General features: G+C 38.4%; 1 protein-coding gene across 11 annotated transcripts in view; it reads left to right on the forward strand.

The window, feature by feature from the left end:
• ZMYM2 (zinc finger MYM-type containing 2) overlaps nucleotides 1–14,527 on the forward strand; it is an 87,104-nt gene extending 72,577 nt beyond the window's left edge. For 10 of the 11 annotated variants that reach the window (XM_058184474.1, XM_058184470.1, XM_058184479.1 and 7 more), the window contains 8 exons: nucleotides 1,279–1,386; nucleotides 3,797–3,891; nucleotides 4,656–4,824; nucleotides 5,747–5,898; nucleotides 6,626–6,740; nucleotides 7,028–7,279; nucleotides 8,380–8,503; nucleotides 9,877–14,527. In XM_058184474.1, coding sequence (XP_058040457.1) covers nucleotides 1,279–1,386; nucleotides 3,797–3,891; nucleotides 4,656–4,824; nucleotides 5,747–5,898; nucleotides 6,626–6,740; nucleotides 7,028–7,279; nucleotides 8,380–8,503; nucleotides 9,877–10,069 — 1,208 coding nt within the window. In that variant the 3' untranslated portion in view covers nucleotides 10,070–14,527. Of the gene's footprint in view, nucleotides 1–1,278; nucleotides 1,387–3,796; nucleotides 3,892–4,655; nucleotides 4,825–5,708; nucleotides 5,899–6,625; nucleotides 6,741–7,027; nucleotides 7,280–8,379; nucleotides 8,504–9,876 lie in introns of those variants that run through there. The other variant, XM_058184480.1, reaches the window with a different exon arrangement.
• Nucleotides 14,528–22,477: the final 7,950 nt, after the last annotated feature.

The raw sequence follows: 22,477 nt of genomic DNA on the forward strand, positions 1-22,477 counted from the left end.
GGGGAAGGATATTGCAAAATCTCCATTCCCTCCCCGAATCTGCAGGATTTCACCACTGTCTTAATGTATTCCTGGGTTTAAAGTGTGCACATATGTTGTGTTTGTTGAAAATCCTTCTGAGATTTCCTGATACTCCTGCCAGGTATAGAATGACAACGTTGCTGTCTTTTGTTGTTCATCTCTCTGTCTGTCATGGCACAAACAGAGCAATGTTATATATGCAGTGCAAATGCAGCGAGACATGTGCAGACCTGTACACATTACTTCATAAATGCATGGCGCAACATACTTAAATCTAGCAGAAAATAAATCCTGTGGAACCATTGGAACCCGAACAAACTCAATTAGGACAGTATTGATAATTTTGTTCCTTTCCACATTTTTCTGGAAAAAATGAGTCAGTTTTACCAATAGCAACCCCCTCCATCTTAAGGGATGAAGTCAGTAAGAATCTGTTCTTTTAGATGTATGCAGCTGGATACATTCCCACTCTTAGCAAAGATGAATTCAGATATTAGAATGTTTTTCTCCCTAAGATTGTGATTTCTTGTATTTGTGATATACTTCTGGATATGAACTACTACAAACTTGAATTTCTATATGGGAGTATCTTTGGCCTGTAAAACTTTGGTATTTCATGAGGGCATTGTAGGAGCTGTGTAATACAATTACAAAAATGCACACACATACACTAAGAAGGAAAGCGGGAAATGGGTATAGGTATTCAGTCTACTGAACAAAATCTCAACGTTCTAAAACTCAGTTTTATTTGGTTTTGGTATCTTATCAACACTATCTGCGAAGAGGATAATGTATATCAAGATGCCCGCGTGCATTATATTAATTTATGATTTTTGAGCTTTGAATTATGGTCCGTATATATCACTTCATCTAATTTTCAACAGTTGCTTGTTGCTTTTTTCATTCTTTTGAAATGGAGTGATTCTTGGATTAATAAACTTTTCTCTTTCCTTAAATATTACATATCACTTTAATATACAAAGGCTCGTTTATATCAGATATTTTTGCATGCTTGCCTGCTTTTGCTGCCTTATGACTCTAAATCAGGGGTCTCCAACCTTGGCAACTTTAAGACTTGTGGACTTCAACTCCCAGAATACCTCAGCCAGCAAAGCTGGCTGAGGAGTTCTGGGAGTTGAAGTCCACAAGTCTTAAAGTTGTCAAGGTTGGAGACCCCTGCTCTAAATCACCTTTATTGAATATTGCATGGATTATACCAAAAAGAATGGTAACCTATTTGTCTTTATTCAATTATAGATGTAATAATTGAGACAGAATTGCTTAATTCTGTGACAGAAGCACAGACAAGCTTGCCTGATGTCCCTTATGAGCCAGATCTTGATATCGAGGTCGATTTTCCTAGAGGTTTGTACATTGATTTCTTAAAAGTATAGCATGGTTGTTAATTTGTTTTGTGTTTTAAATGATTGCTTTAATATCCCCATGAAAAAACTGAGGTGGTTTATTATTACAGGTAGTCCTTGACTTATGATTGCAGTTGAGCTTCAAATTCCTGTTGCTAAACGAGACAGCTGTTAAGCAAGTTGCATCCCGTTTTTATGGCAATTTTGCTACAATTGTTAAGCGAATCACTGCAGATGTTAAGTGAATCACGTGGTTGTAAGTGAATCTGGCTTCCCTCATTGATTTTTCTTGTCAGAAGACAACTGTGAAGGTCACAAATGATGATCACATGACTCCAGGATACTGCAACTTTCATAAATATAAGCCAGCATCCGAATTTTGATCATAGATCCTTGGGGATGCTGCAGTGGTCGTAAGTGTGGGAAATGGTCATAAGTCACTTTTTTCAGTATCATTACAACCATGAATCAACACTAAGTGAATGGTTGTAAGTTGAGGACTACCCATATTGGGCTTTTAACTCAAAATTGTATGAATCTGCAATATTCCAGAGTCCACAATCAAACAAATAGATAATGCAGTAACTTTTTGAAGGAAAAATAGATGATCGTAGATGCTCCATTTAATCAAGAAATAAAAATAAGACCTAGTGCTGACTGTGGCTCAGATCACAAATTTCTTCTTGCAAAATTAAAACTTAAACTTGAGAAAGCAAATAAAACCATCAGACCAACAATATATGTTGATAGTACTCTATATGTTTAGGCAGTGAGGCTAAAGAGAAGATTGGATTATGTATTATATTTAATCAATAGTGTTTGAGAAGGCATGAAATGAAGGATAATAATAAAACAGGGACCAAAGATATATTTAAGCAAAAGGTTGAAATTAAGGGAATCTTTCATGCAAAGATGTCCATGAGAAATCCAAAGTCAATAAGAAAGACAGAGATAAATATAGACAAAATAACTTGGTGCTGAGTCATCACAGGAATATGGGACAAGAGTACATTTAGTGCTAGCTGTTACATAAAACTCTGAAAGCTAAATTGTCAAAAGACTAAGTGAAGGAAAATGGACGCTTTTCAATTCCATAGGAAATTGGTTTCATTTATTTATTCATTTTATATGCTGTCCAACTCCTAGTGATTCTGCACAAGGCACAAATATGGGAACAAAGAAAAAATAAACCACATAATCTTAAGGGACCTTCATTCACCTTCACCAAAGGCCTGGCGAAGAGCCAGGTCTTCCAAGCCTTCAAAACACAGTAAGGTGGGAACCATCTGAATCTCCAGGGGAATCTTATTCCAGAGGACAGGTGCTCCTACAGAGAAAGCGCACTTCCAAGACCATGATAGATGACACTGGAAAACAGTCAGAGCACTCCGATCCTGCCAGGAAAACGCTTTAAATCACAATAAAAACAAACCAATACTTCCCTGAAGTTAAAACCAGACTGCTCATGAAAGATGTAGTAATGAAGCTAAAATTTCAATATTTGAGCACAAATGACAAGTCAATGGAGATGCTTGGAAAACTTGAAGGCAATTGTAAAAGATACCTACAGAAAACAAAGTGGCTAGATATTATTATTAATGACACAAGCTTGAGTTTACAAGAATTCAGACAGTTCCTATCAGACAGTTTTGGCAAAATAAAGACCATGGGGAGGATTGAGAACAGCATCACCTTTGGGAAGGAATCAAATTTAGGGAAACTGACTTGGAACATTTTTGCAAAGAAGTTCTATGCATAAAAAGATGCAAGTGATCATATAGGAATAGGAGTAGGCAAATGCCGGGAAATATATGTGTGTATGTGTATGCGCGCACACATAAATCTGTATTTAATTACTGACAAAGAAATAAAGGGAGACTAGTATAGATCTATTTCAAGCTATTTAGCTCTCACCAAGCTATTTTAGCTCTCGAATCCCAGAAGGGTATGGCTAGTTGATGTGAGCTAAATAGCTTGAAATAGATCTATACTAGTCTCCCTTTATTTCTTTGTCAGTAAATATAAATTTAACACAAAATAGTTTGTCGTGAAAGCGACTGCCTGTGAGGGCTCCTGGATTGGGGCTGAAAGGCGAAAGGGAAGCAGTATGCTCCCTCCCATATTTCGATAGAGCACGTTACTTCGATAGGAAAAAAAACCAATACACACACACACACACACACACACACACAAAAGTAAAAATTGAGTGTATGTCCGATATAATTGAAATAAAGTTAATTAAAATAACTAGAATATTTGCTTTCATTGTTTTCTACAATTGTTAAAAGTACCTTTGAATCCTGAGTAAAATATATTGCAAAATAAATAATTTATCATTTATAAATATATGTACAAAATGTTGGATTGCATGTTTATTTATTCTTGATGGTTACACTTTTATATATATGCAGCAACAGAAGAACTTGACACAGAGAATGAATTTTTGCTACCGCCTGTATTTGGAGAAGAATACGAGGAACAGCCAAGACCTCGAAGTAAAAAGAAGGTATAATCTATATTGTTATTAGAGTGGTAAACATAAATAGTGTCTTCTTTGGTTGTGTTTTCTTGTGCTGCGAGCCTGATAACTGTACCTTGGGGGGCAATGAGGCAGGTGACTTGTGCTTCTTGGCATTGTTTTATACACTGTGTGCCTTTCCAAATTTCACAATTTATGTTGTGAAATAGACATTGTGTCAGGGTTCCAAGTAACACCCCCAGCGAAATCAAACACTGAGGCTTGAAGTTCCTCAAAGCTAACTTGTATTAGAGATGTCATATTGCCACATCTGGGAAAACCCAAATCTGAGAGCTTCCGGGTTTTCCACACCCAAAAGAAAGTTCAAGACCTTGCCCCTCACCCACATGTCCACCACATTTCCAATCAGGTACCCTCTGGGACAGAAGATACCTCCTCATTCTTCTCAGCACAGCTGCAGGGCACAACGGCCTTGACTTTCTAGAAATAATTTTATTTTGACTACATATCCTCTTAACTCTAAACAATCCCCCCTCCCATTTTCCCACAGTAGAATTTGTGACAGGCCTGAAGCCTGAAGGCACAAAGGTGGAAAGATGGCTTCCAGGTCTGACACATTGCTTTTTGCATACATTCATGAACACAACTAATTTAAGAATTAGCTTCCCACCCAATGCCTGTTTCATAGTTGGTGCCTATGGCTTTGGATCTCACTTCTCTCTCTTTAAAAGAAAAACAAAAAACAAAACATCATTTAAACAGTTAATAAACAAAGACTATTTCAATGGCAGGGACTAAAGAGAAAAGCGGTGTCAGAATACCATTCTCAAGATGATGGCTCTGAGAACTCAGAGTGCAATTTCCCTTTCAAGTATGCATATGGTGTAAATGCATGGAAACACTGGGTAAAAGCTAGGAACCTAGAGGAAGATCTGTCGGTACTAGATGAGCTAAAATCAAGTAAGTATCTCGCGTACCTTTAAATCTCTAGTTTAAAACAGACAGACAGTATGCCCAGCAGATAAGACTGTAGATGTTGTGGTCTGTTGGCCACCGGCCCTTCCAGCAGCCGAATCAGATAAGGAGGAGGCATAGGAGTCAGGATCAGCATCAAGGCAACCTGAGAGCTCCGTGGGGGAAGAGGGAATGGAGCTGTCAGAGAGAGAGAGACCGAGGCGGAGCTTGGGCCATCTGTCAGCCCTCAGATGAGAGTCAACAACCCCCTGGTCTGGAGGTGGCTGATGAGGAAGAGGAGGAACATCTGGGTCCAGTGCCTGATACGCAGATGTGCAGAAGGCAGAGGAAAGCAGTGGAAATTTGTGGGCCGATCCTTGGGCCGGAAGAGCCACTGCTACTAGCAAAGCCCCATCCTAGCTCTGGGGATAAAAGGCAGGGGGCGGAGATGAATAGATATGGCAGACATATTCATCTTTCTCCCAGACGGACTTGTTAGCCTGCTATGAGAGAGAGACTTTTTGCCAGGCCTGCTGGCGCTCCTAATAAAGGAATCATTAATTGAATTCAGAGGTTTTGTCATGTTTGGGGAACTAAATCAGAACAGTAGTGCTTGGATATGGATTCAGATTTTGTTTTTGTAATGGGGTTGTGAAGGGCACGTTATGTCTTCATCTTCAGAATCTGATCAGCCAAATGAGGTCATTGTATGTGGACAATTACTGCAAAGTCACTAAGCATTAAGTGTAGCATAGAAATCAATATTTTAAGTGAAAAGCCCTTACTATATGTCTTATGTCTGAAAAGGTTTTTATGGTGATGTTTGCAATATTTGAATATGTTTCCTTTATTTTGGACTCATCTGCTGGATGCTTTATTTTATCAATAAGAGACAGCATTACATGATACCCTACATTTCCCACTACAGCAAAGTCAGTAAAATTGAAAGAAGATATTATATCACATACTTCTACTGAACTAAATTTTGGGCTGGCACACTTTGTAAATGAAGTCCGAAGACCAAACGGAGAAATCTATGCACCTGACAGTATCTATTATTTGTGTCTTGGGATTCAGGAAGTGAGTAATTTAAATATTAGATAATCTGCATGTGGTTGCTATTTTTTTTTTCCAAATAAGTGTGATTGACAGAACATAGAATTATCTGTTGAAATACTAGCTGCATTTACACTTTCTACAAAGCCATGGTTTAATGTTATATAGATCAATTGGAATGGACAGAAGCAGGTCACAGGCTTCGGTACTTTTTTCTCCTCCTGTTCTTCTATGGCAAGGCTGTTAAACTCACGGGCTGCAGATGCATCATGTGCTGGCCACGCCCATGCCCAGTTTAGCAAAGGGGGGGAAATGTCATGATAACATCATGTGACGACGCTGTGATGACACGAGTTTGACACCTCTGTTCTATGGGCTGGAGAACTCATATTTACCCTGTCATACGCTCCTTGAATTTCAGCTTTTCATTGCACACTATCTAGGGATCGTGGTTTACAACGTGGTTTACAACAAACCCTGGCCAGTTTTAAAATAAAGCTCCTCCAAGTCATGTGTTTTGAGATTGACTTGCTGCAGGATCCTTGGAATAGAATGAGAGGTTGTGTAAAAATCACTCCCTACTTCCTTGAATGATTCCCAAATTCCTCACAAAGATCAAGCCAATTAGTAGTTAAACTAAGGTTATTTTCATATGCAATTATTTTTTTATATGCATGCAAATGATCAAAAACAGTATGGCAATCTTCTTTTGTTCGAGTATACTCACTTTTATGTTCCTCTTTTTCTATAGTACCTGAATGGAAGCAATCGAGAAGATAATATCTTTTTGGATACTAATTATCATACATTTATGCAGGAAATAAATAAAATACTCAGAAGCTGGCAGCCCAGCATACTTCCAGATGGTAATTTATCTTGTTTTGATATTTTTTTGTCCTTGGCTTTATGTTTCTTAAGCAATTCACACCAGAATACCAGTAATTCATGACTAATTGCTATAAGCTATGTAAAGAATGTTGGGTTTATATGCCCAGTTTAATCTTTAGTTAATTTGTTGGGCTACGGTATTTGGTCTTAAATATTTCACAAGTTTTTCAGATTAATATAACCTCTTGTTTATTTTCTTAGGGTTTTTTATGTTGGATTTGCTTAGGTCTGTTTCTTTATAAGTCTTTTCTTTTTCACCTGTCAGGTTCGATATTTTCTCGAGTTGAGGAGGACTATCTCTGGAAGATTAAACAGTTGGGATCCCATTCTCCAGCTGTTCTTCTAAATACACTATTCTACTTCAACACCAAGTATTTTGGTTTGAAAACAGTGGAGCAGCACTTAAGACTTTCCTTTGGCACTGTTTATAGACATTGGAAGAAGAATCCTCTAACGATGGAAAGCAAAGCTTGTCTTAGATATCAGGTTTCCTCTCTGTGTGGAACAGATAATGAAGGTATTGCAACTTTTTGTTCCAGTGGCAAAAATACACTGCTTGTAAAGCCAGTAGACACTTTAGAAAGACACTGGGGCCCTATTACTTGGATATGATTGTTCCTGTTATTCATTGGTCTCTATCTTAAGCATAGGGCTCTATTTTACATAGTTTCTGGAAAGAAAGTAAAATAATACAAGATTGATTCAGTATTGATCTCTCTCTTTCTCTCTCACACACACACTCACTCTCTCTCACTCTCTCTCTCTCTCTCTCACACACACACACACACACACACACACACTCTTACTTTCTGGCAACATTTCTCCACAGTCTTCAGACGAAGTCTCTACTCGGAGATTAAATTTAGAACATATTATATGTGGACCATCAGTCCTTTTCTATAGCTGGGGCATAGCAATTTAAGGTTATTGATTTCATTAGATAACCTTATTTTTCTCCTATTGTTTATTCTTTAAATGTCATTCACCTTACCTCTACTTGTCCTCATATTAACTAGGTTCACACATTATACTTTGCCATATGCGATTTATTTGGGGTTGGTTTAATACATTGTGTGGTTATAGCTCGGTGTTATAGACAACAAGCCATCCTTAACCATTGGTGGAATTAAAGACAAGTAAGCTAAGTAACTAATTACTAGCTTTTGAGGGCTGAGATAACAGAATTGTGTGTCAACTTGGGACAGAGACTGATGAATTAGAATAATATATTTGGTTTAAATAGCAAATTTAAATGAAATGTAGAAAATCAGATTCTCAAGCTTATTCTGTAAGATAAAATACCTGTGTGGGTAGAGTCTTCATTCAGGAAAGGAAAATAACTGGAATTGGGACTTAGGTTTTTCATCTTTTCCTTGATAAAGCCACAGTTAAAATTACTTCGATGAAATTGCTGAACAAATATACTTAACTGAAAAAAAAAGATATATTATTGAAAAAATATTCCTGACTCTCCCTTTCAGGTAAGACAGTCAACGTCACAGCATTGTAGCTGTTGTTCTTGTATTTAATTCAGTCCCTTTGTGATATAATATGTCTTTTTTTAAAATAAAATCAGTAACAAAAATCATATTGTACTATTTTCCTTTTTTAAAAAAGAAGATAAAATTACTACTGGAAAAAGGAAGCATGAAGACGATGAACCAGTATTTGAACAAATGGAAAACATCGCAGATCCTTCTAGATGTCCTGTGAAAATGTTTGAATGCTATTTATCTAGGAGGTATTTTTTAAAAAAAGATTTTAATTGTATCTGTGTCTATATGTGGACCTTTTTTCATTGGATTTTACAATTTTTATCAATGGGCACTCGAAAGGAAAGAAACAGTAGAAGTACATATTAATTTTAACATCACTATCTTCAGCAATAATTCTGCTAAATTATCTTATCTCCCAGCATTCTTATATATTGTATTAAACAAACCTATTTACAAAGTGTCCTAAATGTTCACACATCTAGTTACCTGCTTCATGCTTAGCAGCAATTCATGCTTAACAGGCCAAAACTTATAATACTCTGGTGTTCCTCCAGATTTTGGAGCAAACAAAATCCAGACTAGGCAAGAAGCTCTATAGCAGTTCTCAGCACTGTTCTCCCTATCCTCCCAGCATCTTCCCTTTCCTCTGTCCTGCTTATCCAAGCACCTTCTCCCTCCAAAATCCCAGGGTAGTGTTTCCCCTTGGCCAGTGGTGAAATCCACTTACCTTCGCTACTGGTTTGGGAATAGGAGCGCGTGCGCCGCTTCTTCACATGCACACAGAGGATCAAAAACAGGACGTAATGACGTCCTGGCGGGTGGGCAGAGCCTCCTGCCACCAGCGCTACTGGTTTGTGCAAGCCAGATAGATCCTGCTGGATTTCACTGCTGCCTTTGGCCCACCTTCCCTCCTCAGCCCCTGCCATCGGTGATATGCACCGCACATCTGACTTGTATGCCCATCTCAACAGTCACCATTACTGAATTCCCAGCATCCCTCCGGCCTCCTCTTCTCAGCCATTTATGTCCTTGGTTTTCCTTGGGCCTTAACTTTTTGCCAGAACAAATATGCCTCTTGTTTTATATACATAACAGTCCCCATAGCACAGTCCAAAATACTTGCAACAAGTATATTTCAGTTCAGGCACAGATCACCTGAAACCAGCTATTATAGGAACAGCAACTTTTGTGTTAATTCTAAAAAGCCAACATAGGGAGAACTGGGCACATTAGGAAGTTTTTAATATAGAACATTGTAAGTAAAATAACAGAATAACACAATTGGAAGGGACGTTTGAGATCTTCGAGTCCAACCCTGTGCTCAGGCAGGAAGCCCTTTAAGCAGTGATGGCTAACCGTTTCTGGACCGAGTGCCTCCTGCAGCACCCTGCCAGGCAAAACGATGTGCAGAGGTATGAGGCCCCCCCGTGCTCCGTTTTGGCTGCCAGAGGCACCACGGGCCAGTCCTTGGCTATTTCAAGGCCGGCCCCACAGGCAAGATCTGGCCCGCAGGCCTTGAATTTGACACTTCTGCTTTAAACTAAGGTTATTACAGTGACCATATATTTAAAATAATATGTGCCGCTTATTAATTTTGCTCTTGTTTTGTTCCTTTCAGCCCATCAAATCTCACTCAGAGAATGGACGTGTTCTATTTGCAGCCAGCTTGCCCAGTTTCTTCAGAGAGTCCCATTTGGTATACTTCCACTTCAGTGGACCGCAATACTTTGGAAAATATGCTTGTACGGGTTCTTTTAGTAAAAGATATTTATGATAAAGACAATTACGAACTGGATGAAGACATAGATTAAACACTTCCCAAATTCAAGGAAACACAACAGCATTAGCTAGTCAAGCTGCTAGATTTTTATTATGGAAAAAAAATAAAACATTTCAAGTTTACTCTTTGTTTAACATGTTTTGTAGCAGTGTACCCTTTGCTGGGTATTACCATGTATATAATCTGTGAGAGAAAACGGCCATTATTCTGCATAGTGGTTTTAGGATACTTAACAAACACATTCATTTTTAATTATTATTTATTTGGTTAGATATGTTTGTAACTTTTTACATTGCAAAATTTGAATGAGAATGTGCCATGTGTAATATTCGGGGTGGGTGGGTGGGGAGGGTGTCATAGTCAGCAACATCCATATTGCACAACATCACTGTTGCAGAGCTTCCTTGAAAGAGTTGGGACTTTTAACTGGGTTCTGAAATCAGGTAGTTGTGTATGGATAGCACTACTAAAGTTTAGGACTTGCTGTGTATTTCCGAATTTTTTAAATGAATTGTAAACTAATAGGTTTTTTACTCTTAGTTACTGATGCCTTATGAGGTTATCTAGAAAGGTTCCATCTTATGTACCAAAAATAGACAAAAAAGAGAATGCTGTTAATATTGATGTACTGTAATGTGAATCAATGCTGGTGAAAATTACTTTTCTGGGTTGCTCCTATTAAAAAAAAAATCTTAGTATCTTTCCTTGTGACTCTCTGAATTTGAACTTTACAAATACAGTGTATTTTAGATAAGAGCACAAGAGGGGAAAATGTATCCATTTGGATTTTGCTCTTGGATAGGATGCATACTGCAAAATTTTGTTTGAATTTTTACTTAAATTCAAAATGTACATCTGTCTTATGTTGTTAATATCCTTTATGCTTTTCTTCAGTATATTCGCAGGAAGGCATATCCAAAAATAAACAAAACAAATGCAACAAAAATAAATAGCGTATAGCAGCCCGATAAAACTTAACAGCAATATAATGTAACAATTTTAATTGGAAGAAATAAAAACAGGTTTAATTAGCATCGAAAGATGGGTAGGGTGTCGAGAAAGCTCTTTGGGGGACAAAATGCTATAATTTTGACATTCACTGCCAGAGATTGCTGTATCTTCATTAACGGATTATAGCATAAAAAAATACCTGCAATCCTGTAAATGAAATCCTTACTTTGTTCTCCTCACTCTCTACAAGCATTGCTCCCCATCATCTGGAATATTTCTTGTGCAGATGTGAGCTATATGAATGGCTGCTGCAGAATTCCGAAAAGTTCAGCACAAATGATGCAGCTGCATTTTGTCTTTTGCAAGTAGTCAGCCAGAATTGCCTTGCACAAAACAGAAAGGGGTTCAGAGATGTACAGTAGTTTTCGCCTCTCGTTACTTCTCTGGGGCTCTGTGGAGGACAGTTGTGGAGAATTCCTGGAGTTTGAAGGATTGGTTTTTCAGGCACCAGTGCAAAGGGAAGGTTTGGGGGTCCCAGCACATAACCAGTAGTGTATTAGAGTCAAAACAGTCCAGATGATGGTGGCAACCAAAGTCCCTTTTATGAGAGGAAGGGGAGCCATCCTGATTTTAGATACTGATATCCTTCCTTGATGCCTCTGGTATAATCCTATATTTGCATATAAGAATTATACAATTTGTATTTGCTTGTTGCTTGGCCCCATTTTTAGGTTATATACTATTGGATATATGTTTTCTTCAGTGCAGTGCAGAAATACTTAGCGTGCAAACAGTTTCACATTAAAGATGATTCTTGAACAAGTATCTTGCTGGTGTCCATCATTTAATAAACAGTGGACCAAACTGAGGCAGATTTATGTAGTCTCAAAGGCGCTAGATTCTTGGACTGAATATGGCAGGTAGGAATTGACACTCATTTGAACCTGAATATTGTGATAGAAGGCATACTCTGCCCATAATGACTGCACATCCAGAATTAATAGTGGCATTTGGAAGTGGGGAGGGGCACCACAATTGAGCAGTGTTATTATTAATGCAAAAATGCTTTTGCCACAAAATTGTAGTCCTTTAAAAAAAAATAACAAATTGGTTTGTGGTACAGATTTCAAAGCAACATATCACATGCTTATTTGTGTGTGTGTGTTTTCATTTTAAGACCACACTAACAAAAATTAAGTGATACCTATTTGTCATTTCAAGGATGCCATTTTATTCCAAAAGCATGCAATGTTCAAGAGAAAGCAACCTCACTGAAACCAGAATAACCTAATATATAGAGAGGAGCCTTATGAAGCTATTGTGGAAATCAAAATCTAGTATCTACGTGGAGGTTTTAAAGATCAGTCAGGGCGTTCAACGCAAAATCATAGCTGAACAACGTTAAGTCAAAAAGCACATAACCCCATGTTTTTACTCTGCATGGAGACTTAAATGTTAGCTGTATTGATAATAGCATGCTAAAATAATCTTCAAGATTATATATTGAAAAAAATGTGCTTGTTAAGATCCATACTAAAAATGTGCTGTTTATCTTTTTTCCCTGCAGTTCTTTTATTACCATGATTCCATTCTTACAGTAGGCATTAAAAGTTGTTTCTTTAGTATCTATTCAATGCACTCATAGAAAAATATCTAACATATTATTTTCTATTGCAGTATTTTTTTACTTCAAATTAATTACTAAAAGAAGAAAAACTACAGGCTGAACCAGTTAATATAATGGTCTAATATTGCAATTCAGCATCCTACCCACATAACTGGGAGGTAGGAAAGGCCTGACAATTTGACTTTATTACTTAAAAATGTTCTCCTTGCCTCCATAAAAAACATGGATCAGAAATCTATTGCAACTGAGGTACAGATTTATCCTTCAAGCACCAAATGTTTTCCGTGCCCAAAAAAGTCCATGGATCTTGATGGTGGACTGATTCCAAACACTGGTTATATAGTCAAGCAAAATATGCTTCCTTAATTACCAAGGATCAATGTTAGATCAGTGTTGTTCAACCCTTTAAGTTGTGTGGACTTCAACTCCCAGCATTCCTCATTCAGCCATGTTGGAAGTCCACACATCTTAAAGTTGCCACGATTGAGAAACACTGATCTAGACTATGATCTCAAACATTTTCTTTAGATAGCAATAACAATCTTCAAGTTTTTGAAGGGTATTCAGGCCAAAACTCAAAACTATTTTGATATGATACTACACAAAAAGAAACAGTTCAAACATGTACAGCTGACCTTAACTTGGAGCTCAGGGACTTCTCCTTTTTTTACTTTTAGACAAGAGGCTCGGATGTGTCTTAAATTTATTTTTTAATGGAGGGATTTTAATCAATCTGTGTTCAATTCTCCTTCAGTTGCGGTTCTGGGTATATGTTTTGAGAAATAAACATGTTTGCAGGTTTTCACTGTATAGTGCAACATGCATGGTTACCAATAATTACCAAGCATGTGTACAGTCCTATTTTAATCCCTGCCACATATGACTCTTTAATCTAGATTACAGGCCTGTTACATCTTTGAATAGGGATAAACCAGATGCTCTCCTTTAAAGTTATCATATTGTATTTATGAGAATAACAAAACGGCAGCTGTTTTGAGTTTACATGCACAATAATCCTATAACCTTGTTTAAAGAGTTCCATTTGTGTGTGGATGTAAAACAAGATGTATAACTTTCTTATGTAACCACAGACAAAATGTATTTCTTCCAATGAAATATAGCATTGTGTATAGCTATATTAATAGACCCTTAACAACAACAATTGCTTGACATAGTGTAAGCCGCCCTGAATCTTCGGAGAAGGGCGGGATATAAATGCAAATAAAAAAAGACTGTACTTTAGTTATGAATTACATTTTTAAGAGAGAAAAAAACTATGTCAGTTTACAAGGTGTGAATCCCACGGAAGTGAAACATGTAAGTTTAGTCAGTAACAAAAGTAATGCTTCTGATTTCATAGCCATGATCTTTCCTCTTACCCTCACTTGGCTTTAACCATGGCAGAAGATGTAAATCTGATCGAAAAAGAAAGTTTGTTAACTCATAATTTCAGACTAGCTGCAAACTTAGAAAAACCTGGTTTTCAGTAGCCATGGTTAGTCCCGATGCAGAATAATTTATTGATTCACATGATAATCCATAATGGGGGTTTCTTGGTTTTGGCTTCGCATACACTGCAGTAGTGCTCCTTGGTTAGGATAATTGCGATAAATGGGCACAGAATGAATTAAGTCTCATGCAACGCAGTGATGTTTTAGATTATCAGAAATGCAATGTGTGTGCATCAAGCTGAGTATTGCCTGGCACATCTCTTTGACGAGAAAGTTGTTCTTTGCAGTAAAAATGATCAGAATTTGCTGCTGATGTGTAGTTAACTTTCTGTATATAATTGTATTTGTTTATTTAATGCTATGCTGTCTTTTTCCACTCCGTTTCTTAAAATTTTGTTTGTTTATTCCAGTTTTACTGTCTTAATTTTTTTTTAAAAAAAATAAAATTTAATTTGCTCCTCCTCAAAAGAAGACTCAGCAGCTTAATAATGGTTCACAAAACTAAGCGCGTAATACTTTCAAAACCTTCAAGAGCCATAAAATGTTCACCGTTGACATTGGCTGTTTTTCCTGGTTGTTCTGGGTTTTTTAGATGAAACGGATCAAGAATGTTCATAAACATTTGTAGATGTTTAGAGTTGTACTAATACTATGGCCACCTTTGCATGGCATGCAAGAATTCACAAGGCATCGTTTTGTGCCTGCATCTGCAGTTTCTTAATTATTACCATTTTTTTATCATGGTCTGTCTGATGCAGATAGATCAGGGGTGTCAAACTCAAGGCCCGTGGTCCGGATTCGGCCCGTAGGGTGCTTAGATCTGACCCATGGGGCCAGCCTGGAAACAGCAAAGGACTGGCCTGCAGTGCCTCTGAGAGCGAAAATGGATGTTGTGTCTCGCTCGCTTTCCCCGCAGCCGGGTCCCTCTTATCTCCTGCCGAACGCTGAGGAATGTCCTGGCATGCCTCCAGGCCTCAGCCCTGGCACCATGCTCAGACAGGCCGAGCAAGACGAAGGGCCTGATGTGCCTCCAGCCCCCAGCCCTGGCTCCATGCCCAAGCAAATGGAGCAACTAGACCTCTCCCCCACAGCATGTGAGCCTGAGGAATGTGAATTGCCAATAGCTGGAGCCTGGAGAGATCCTCGCTTCAGGAGAATTGATAGGCGACGTCAGCAAAAGGAAGGGAGGGGCAGGCCTGGATAAGTGCTGAGTCATGGAGCCACACCCCATGGCCTATATAAAGGATCTGCTTTCTGGCATTCTCTGAGTCAGGCAAAGTCTACCTTGGATTGCTGAAGTCACTTCCTGGTCTCCTGCTTGTCTTGAGAACTTTGTTAGGACTTTGGCAGAGATGCAGAGGCACGCCTGATATGGACTTCCCCGACCCGGCCGTCAGCAGAGGAATGGGACACGACATCGGAGCTCGTTTTTGCTGGCATAGGGCTAGCAAAACAAACTAAAAACAGAAAGAGAAACGTTTCCCCTTTTGCATTTGAGCATGCAAGAAGGGACAGGAGAGGGAAAGAGTAAAGAAAGAAGAAGATGGGAAGAGAGCAAGGAAGGAAAATAAAGAAAGGGGCAGGAAGAAGAAAGAATGAAGAGGGAAGGAAAGGAAGGAAAGAAGGAGATTATAAGGGTGTCGGGGAAGTCCTGGCCTTAGCACTTGGCTACCACAGGTGCCCTGATATGAGTCCCATGTCAGCCCTCCCCCCCCCCATCCCCGGCATGGCCATACACACACCACACACACCCCGCCAGCCCTCCAAGATCAAACACAACCTTGATGCATCCCTCAATGAAATCGAGTTTGACACCCCTGAGATAGATGATCTATGTGTTTATGTAAAGGCAGGTTCAGAGCCTACAATGCACAAAATACTTTGGCAGAAGCTCCACTTCAAAGCATCTCATGCAGCTTAAAACTTAAATTTTTTAAATGCAGGGAAGGCGTTTGAAAGAAAAGGATTGGCAGGTACTTGCAGCACAATTCATTTTCCTTCGCTTTAATGGCTGACAGTGAAAAAGCACTGATTATAGAGCTTTGTACAGCTTATAAAAGAGAATCCCCCCCCCCGCTCGCTTTTCTCCTTGCAAAGGAAAAATTTGAAAAATTTTAAGAGCTTTAGGACATCAAAAAACCTGATCTTTAAGATTTCTTCTCCGGGATCTTAAGATGGTAGCTTGTGTGTGTGCATGTGCGTACTCAGGATTTGTGCATTGAGACTACAGGTATTAGAATAGCAGATGAGGAAGTTTTTGCTATATGGCACAATAGCTTTGGCACAACTTTCTGATTTTGTAGAAACCTTAGGTGTTTAATAATGTTTACTTTCTAGCTTTTCATAAAATCATGGATTTGGATATTGTGCTGGTAAACAGTAGGTGGCAGTCTTGTGATTTGATTCCTTTTTTTGCTTTGAAAAATTTAGAAAATTCCTTTCTGTCTGGTGACAGAAGACTGAAATTTATGGTAAATGATGATAGAATAATTTTATCTGGTTTACAAAAATACCTGTGACCAGTAGATGGCAGCAAAATGTTGGCGATACCTGGATTTTTGCAGCCCAAACCTGTAGCCATAATCTCCCCAGCCTTTCTCTAAATAAATTATTGTGTGAAAGTAAGAAACTCCATCTATAATTGGCTACCCTAACAAGTGTCTTCCACTAGTTTAAGATTATAATTCCATGCCCTGCATTGCTAGAACAATAAAGAAAGAGATATGAGCTTCATATTGCATCCATCCATCCATTTATAGTATTTACTATCCACCCTAATCCCAAAATCCAAATAGCAATAGCACTTAGACTTATATACTGCTTCACAGGGCTTTTATAGCCCTCTCTAAGCAGTTTGCAGAATCAGCATATTGCCCCCAACAAGCTGGGCCCTCATCAACCTTAGAAGGATGGAAGGCTGAGTCAACCCTGATTCAGATCCAAAGTTAGTATGATAACTAATATAACTATCAATCAGTACTACAGGGAGTCCACAATTTACAATTGTTGAATGTAATTAAAATTCAGGTGCTTGCCAACCAGCATATATTTATAATGGTTGCAGCATCTTGGGGTCATGTGATCACCATTTAGGACTTTCCCAAATGGCTTCTAACAAGTAAAGTCAGTGGCAGAAGTTGGATTCCCTTACTACATGATCCACATAACAACTGCAACAATTCACTTAACATAGCATAGCAAAGGTCATAAAATCAGGCATGACTCATTTAACAACTGCCTGGTTTAGCAATCCAATTCTGGCCCTAGTTGTGGTTGTAAATCGGGAACTACCTGTGTCACATTGGCCCTCATTCATCTTTTTTCAGGGATAAATATATTGCAGTTTTCTCTGATCATCCAGATTGCATTTTTTGGTGGGAGGGAGTGCTTTTCTAATGAGTTTCCAAAATTAGGCTATTAATCATATTAATTTTGATTTTAAACTGCATTTTAAAAAATATTTTAAAAAAGAGTTGAAGAACAGAGGTATTAAGGATGAATGATTGGTTCAGCCCTATTTAATGAAGATCTCTTCAAGTACAATTACTGAGAATAGCATTTTGATTTTTTAGGAATTGCTTCAAACTGATTAAGCAACATGAGAAAACACTTCCTGATCATAACCTGATTAGGTTTTACAGGTTAAATATTACAAAAACCTTCCTTGCAAAATTAAAAAGAGGTGGAGACTTCGGAAACAAAGATCTATAGTATAATAACCTGCTGATCCATATTTAAGGTGAAGATTTTGAGGATTAAAGGCAGATTATCTATTATATTATAAAACTGGGCATTTTGAAAGTACTTCCGAATTAACTTACAATACTGCATTCTAACCATGGTTCTAAAGAAAAGATAAGCTGAAATAAGATCATAAGCGCAGTTATGATTTCCCTTAGCACTTACCTTGTTTAATGACCAATTATGGTTGCTAAATGAAGACTATTTGTATACATAGATATACACACAAGCACACCAGTGATGGCAGTAGTGAACACAGCCTTGCCTTCTAATACAATATTTTCATTCCATCTTCTGGATCTCTTAGAAATATCTGACTGGCCACAATTAAAGGTGAAATAACTCTTTTTTTAAAGTTGCTAAATCTTAAGTAGCAATTTTTTTCTATTTCTGTTTTGGGAATTAGTTTTTTCCTTTCGCGTTTATAAAAAAAACCGTTGAAAGCTATCAGGTCTCCAAATATTGCAATCCTTGTGTTAGTTCGATGCCAATAAGAATATAAGTAGTCCTCACTTAACAACTGTAATTGGACTGGCAATCCAGTCACTAGGCAAAGTGGTCTTTAAGTGAAATATTACATGACCATGCCCACCTATGATGGCACAGTTGCAGTTGAGTCCATGAAGAGAATCACCCAGTGATTAAGGGAGACTGCAACTTGCAACCTTCTGTTGTGTTCCCCATTGAATTTGCTTGATGGAAACCAGCAGGGAAGATTACAAATAGTGATCGCATGATCGTAGGGACGTTGCAATGGTCATAAGTACAAGAATCAGGTCATAAGCTACTTTTTTTCAGTCCCATTGTAACTTTAAGCAATAGTTAAACAAATGTTAAGCAAAGACTACCTCTGTAATAAATATGTTAAAGAGTGATTGCGGTAAATTCTAAGAGTACTTTGGTGACTAGTACCTTGAACTTGTTTGGAGATTCTAGCAGGGGAGTACAGCTATCATATAACCTTAATAGAAGATCTGGGATGGATATCCTCTTCCACTGGGTGTGCAGCTTTGGGAGGCAAACACTTGGAGCAGTGAGATAGGATGGGGATACTTATTTATTTATTTATTTTGTCACAACAATATATGTAGGAATCATACAAAAGATTATATAGTATATAAACATATAAGCATATATATAGAAAGAAGAAAAGAAAAACAATAGGACAGGAACGGTAGGCACGTTTGTGCGCTTATGCACGCCCCTTATGGTCCTCTTAGGAATGGGGTGAGGTCTATAGTAGAAAGTTTTTGGATAAAGCTTTTAGGATTATGGGAAGAGACCACAGAGTCAGGTAAAGTGTTCCAAGCACTGATGATTCTGTTACAGAAGTCATATTTTCTGCAATCTAGATTAAAGCGGTTGACATTAAGTTTAAATCTATTAGTTGCTCTAGTATTATTGCAATTAAAGCTGAAGTAGTCTTTAACCGGAAGGACATTACAATAGATGATTCTGTGAGTTAAGCTTAGGTCTTGTCGAAGGCGACGGAGTTCCAAGTTTTCTAAGCCTAGGATTTCAAGTCTGGTGGGATAGGGTATTCTATTGTTTTCAGAGGAATGGAGAACTCTTCTTGTAAAATATTTCTGGACACGTTCAATTGTTTTGATGTCAGAGATGTAGTGAGGGTTCCAAACAGGCGAGCTGTATTCTAGAATTGGTCTAGCAAATGTTTTATATGCTCTGGTTAATAGTGTGGTGTTTTTGGAAAAGAAACTGTGCAAGATTAAGATACCCATCTAGTCTGCCAGATCTACCAAATCTATACTAGATATCAATGAGGTGGCATCACAACTAGATCACTTCCTTCCCTTTGAGTCACTACTTTGTCTCTCATATGCAGGTCTGTGAAGAACCATGCATGATTTCCAAACTTTACAATAAAGTGACCAACCTGTTGATATGACTTGTTCAAGCGTACAAATATTGGTCTATATTGGGTTCCATTTTATTTTCTGATGTGATTCCATCTTCTGATTTAGAACAATTAGCAGCTTGGAGTAGTGCGTAACAGTTTGGGCATGTACCAGTGCAGAAATATAGCATTTAAATCAAATACTTGAAAGGACTGTACCTTCCCTAATACCTTAGATTAAGCTGCCTTAAACTGCCACTGGAGATTAGGAAAACAGCAAAAGGGGAATAGAGCATCTGTGATGGCATCTCAACCCCTGTAACCTTCTCTCCTGAAACTCTTGATATTAAATTTCAAATGAGATTTTTTGACAATTATACAGCTAATAAGGAGTCCTTGGTGCAACCTGATGGTTGTTTTCTTGCAGGTGTTTCATTACCCAAACTAGTAACATCATCAGTGCTAGTTTCACTAGTACTAATGATGTTACCTATTTTGGGTAATGAAACATCTGCACGAAAACAAGCAAGCTCAGAGAGTACCAAGGTCCCCTCATTTCAACCCTGAGCTACAAATATTCTCCTTTATTGCTACAGCTAATATCTATATGATATATTATATATATATTTAGGGACTCGGTGGCTCAGAGGCTAAGACGCTGAGCTTGTCAATCAAAAGTTCAGCGGTTCGAATCCCTAGTGCTGCCTAACGGGGTGAGCTCCTGTTACTCTAGCAGTTCAAAAGTGTGTAAGAAATGCAGTAGAAAAATAGGGACCATCTTTGGTGGGAAGGTAACAGTGTTCCATGCGCCTTTGGCATTTAGTCATGTCGGCCACATGACCACGGAGACATCTTCAGACAGTTCTGGCTCTTCGGCTTGAAACGGAGATGAGTACCGCCCCCTAGAGTCGGGAACGACTAGCACATATGTGCGAGGGGAACCTTTACCTAATATCTATATTTTGTTTTTGATGAGCTTAAAAGTGTGTGTGTTCTTCATTGGGTAACTTCTTGATCATAAAATTGTATTCTGTTAAACTGATTTTGGAATGTTTATTAAAGCAAGCTTGAGATGTTAATTTCAGAAGTTATGAAGATAGAAATTATGCGGTAAAGCATTTTAGTTGTATTCACTCAAGGCAATCATTTTAAAACGATCTTCAACTGCCCTAAGCCTGGACATGCTAAATACCACAGTTACTTTCATGCCAGAGCTGTGATCACACGCCCATTAAAACCTGCAGAATACTTGCAATTAACAGATTTCTTACTGCAAAGGAAAACTATCCAAATATGAATATTAACTGTGGATATTAAATATGAATATTAACCCCAAGGATCTTAGGTGAATGAGAACAAATCCCATTTTAGGTCATATTTATGCAGAAATATTAAATATTCAAAAGATTCACAAACTTTTATCATTCATACTCATTCCTCTTCTCCTTTGCCTCCACCCAGCAAAAGATTTTGGGAAGGGCTGCTGAAAATTAAGGGAAAGCAACAAGTCTTCCCTTGCTGCTAGGTTGAAAAATTGGCCTTTTTTCTCATGTTCACTGGGACAAAATGAGAAGCAACTACTTATGTCCCCATTTCTCAGTTATTTGGCTGGTTGATCAACAGGTGAATGGACAAGGGAAGAATATTGCAATCTGCATTAATAGCAATAAGAAATGAAACAATTTATTTAAATTAGCTATGTAGGTAAAGGTAAGGTAAAGGTTCCCCTCGCACATATGTGCTAGTCATTCCCGACTCTAGGGGGCGGTGCTCATCTCCATTTCAAAGACGAAGAGCCAGCGCTGTCCGAAGACATCTCTATGGTCATGTGGCCAACATGACTAAACACCAAAGGTGCACGGAACTCTGTTACCTTCCCACCAAATGTGGTCCCTATTTTTCTACTTGCATTTTTTACGTGCTTTCGAACTGCTAGGTTGGCAGAAGCTGGGACAAGTAATGGGAGTTCACCCCATTACGCGGCACTAGGGATTCAAACTGCTGAACTGCCGACCTTTTGATCGACAAGCTCAGGTCTTAGCCTATCTATGTAGGTAGTCCTCGGTTAATGACCATCATTCAGGATCTATGTGACATTACAATAATGCTGATCAAGTGGTACTTATGAGTGTTCCTCAAACATCTAGGCATTCCAGCATTCCCACAGTCATCTGATTATAATCTGGGTCCTTAGCAATCAGCTGTCATTTACCATGGTTGCAATATCCCAGTTATGAAATTGCAATTTGCAATCTTCCCTGCATGGAAAGTCAACAGGAAAGCGGGAAGAAAAGGTTGCAAGTCTCTATAGTGTCATTCCCTCTACTTTCCCACGTCCCCTCCTGCCCTCTGGAGGACTCGCTACTTGCCTGACCACACTTGCATTGCAGCAATGTGATGAAATGTGCACCTGGAGAATCAGTGGATAAGAGATTTGACAACACAGAGCTTTCCCAGAGAGATGCCCAGAGTAAGATACTGGGCAATCTTTTTTATCTCTCAATAAATATCTAGTATTTTTGAAGGTTATAGCTTTAGTTTGGCAAGATTCTGTCCATTAGGTCTAAGCAAATAAAGGATTGGACTTGACTGGATTTTGCTGCATTGTGTTTGGGGTTGGCCCTGACACGCAGCCTTATACCTGCCTACCCTTCTCCTTTTGAGTCACCTGGCATTTGCTTCCCCGTTGATTTTGTTTGCTGGAAGCTGACAAGAAGTTGTTAGGAAATCCTTGCTTAATGATTCATGTTCCTCGTTTAATGACAGCAACAGGAGTGCTGGAAATGCCATTGCTAAGCAATGCGGTCATTTGTC

The sequence above is a fragment of the Ahaetulla prasina genome, chromosome 5 (genome assembly GCF_028640845.1).
Source record: "Ahaetulla prasina isolate Xishuangbanna chromosome 5, ASM2864084v1, whole genome shotgun sequence".
Taxonomy (NCBI): Eukaryota; Metazoa; Chordata; class Lepidosauria; order Squamata; family Colubridae; genus Ahaetulla; species Ahaetulla prasina.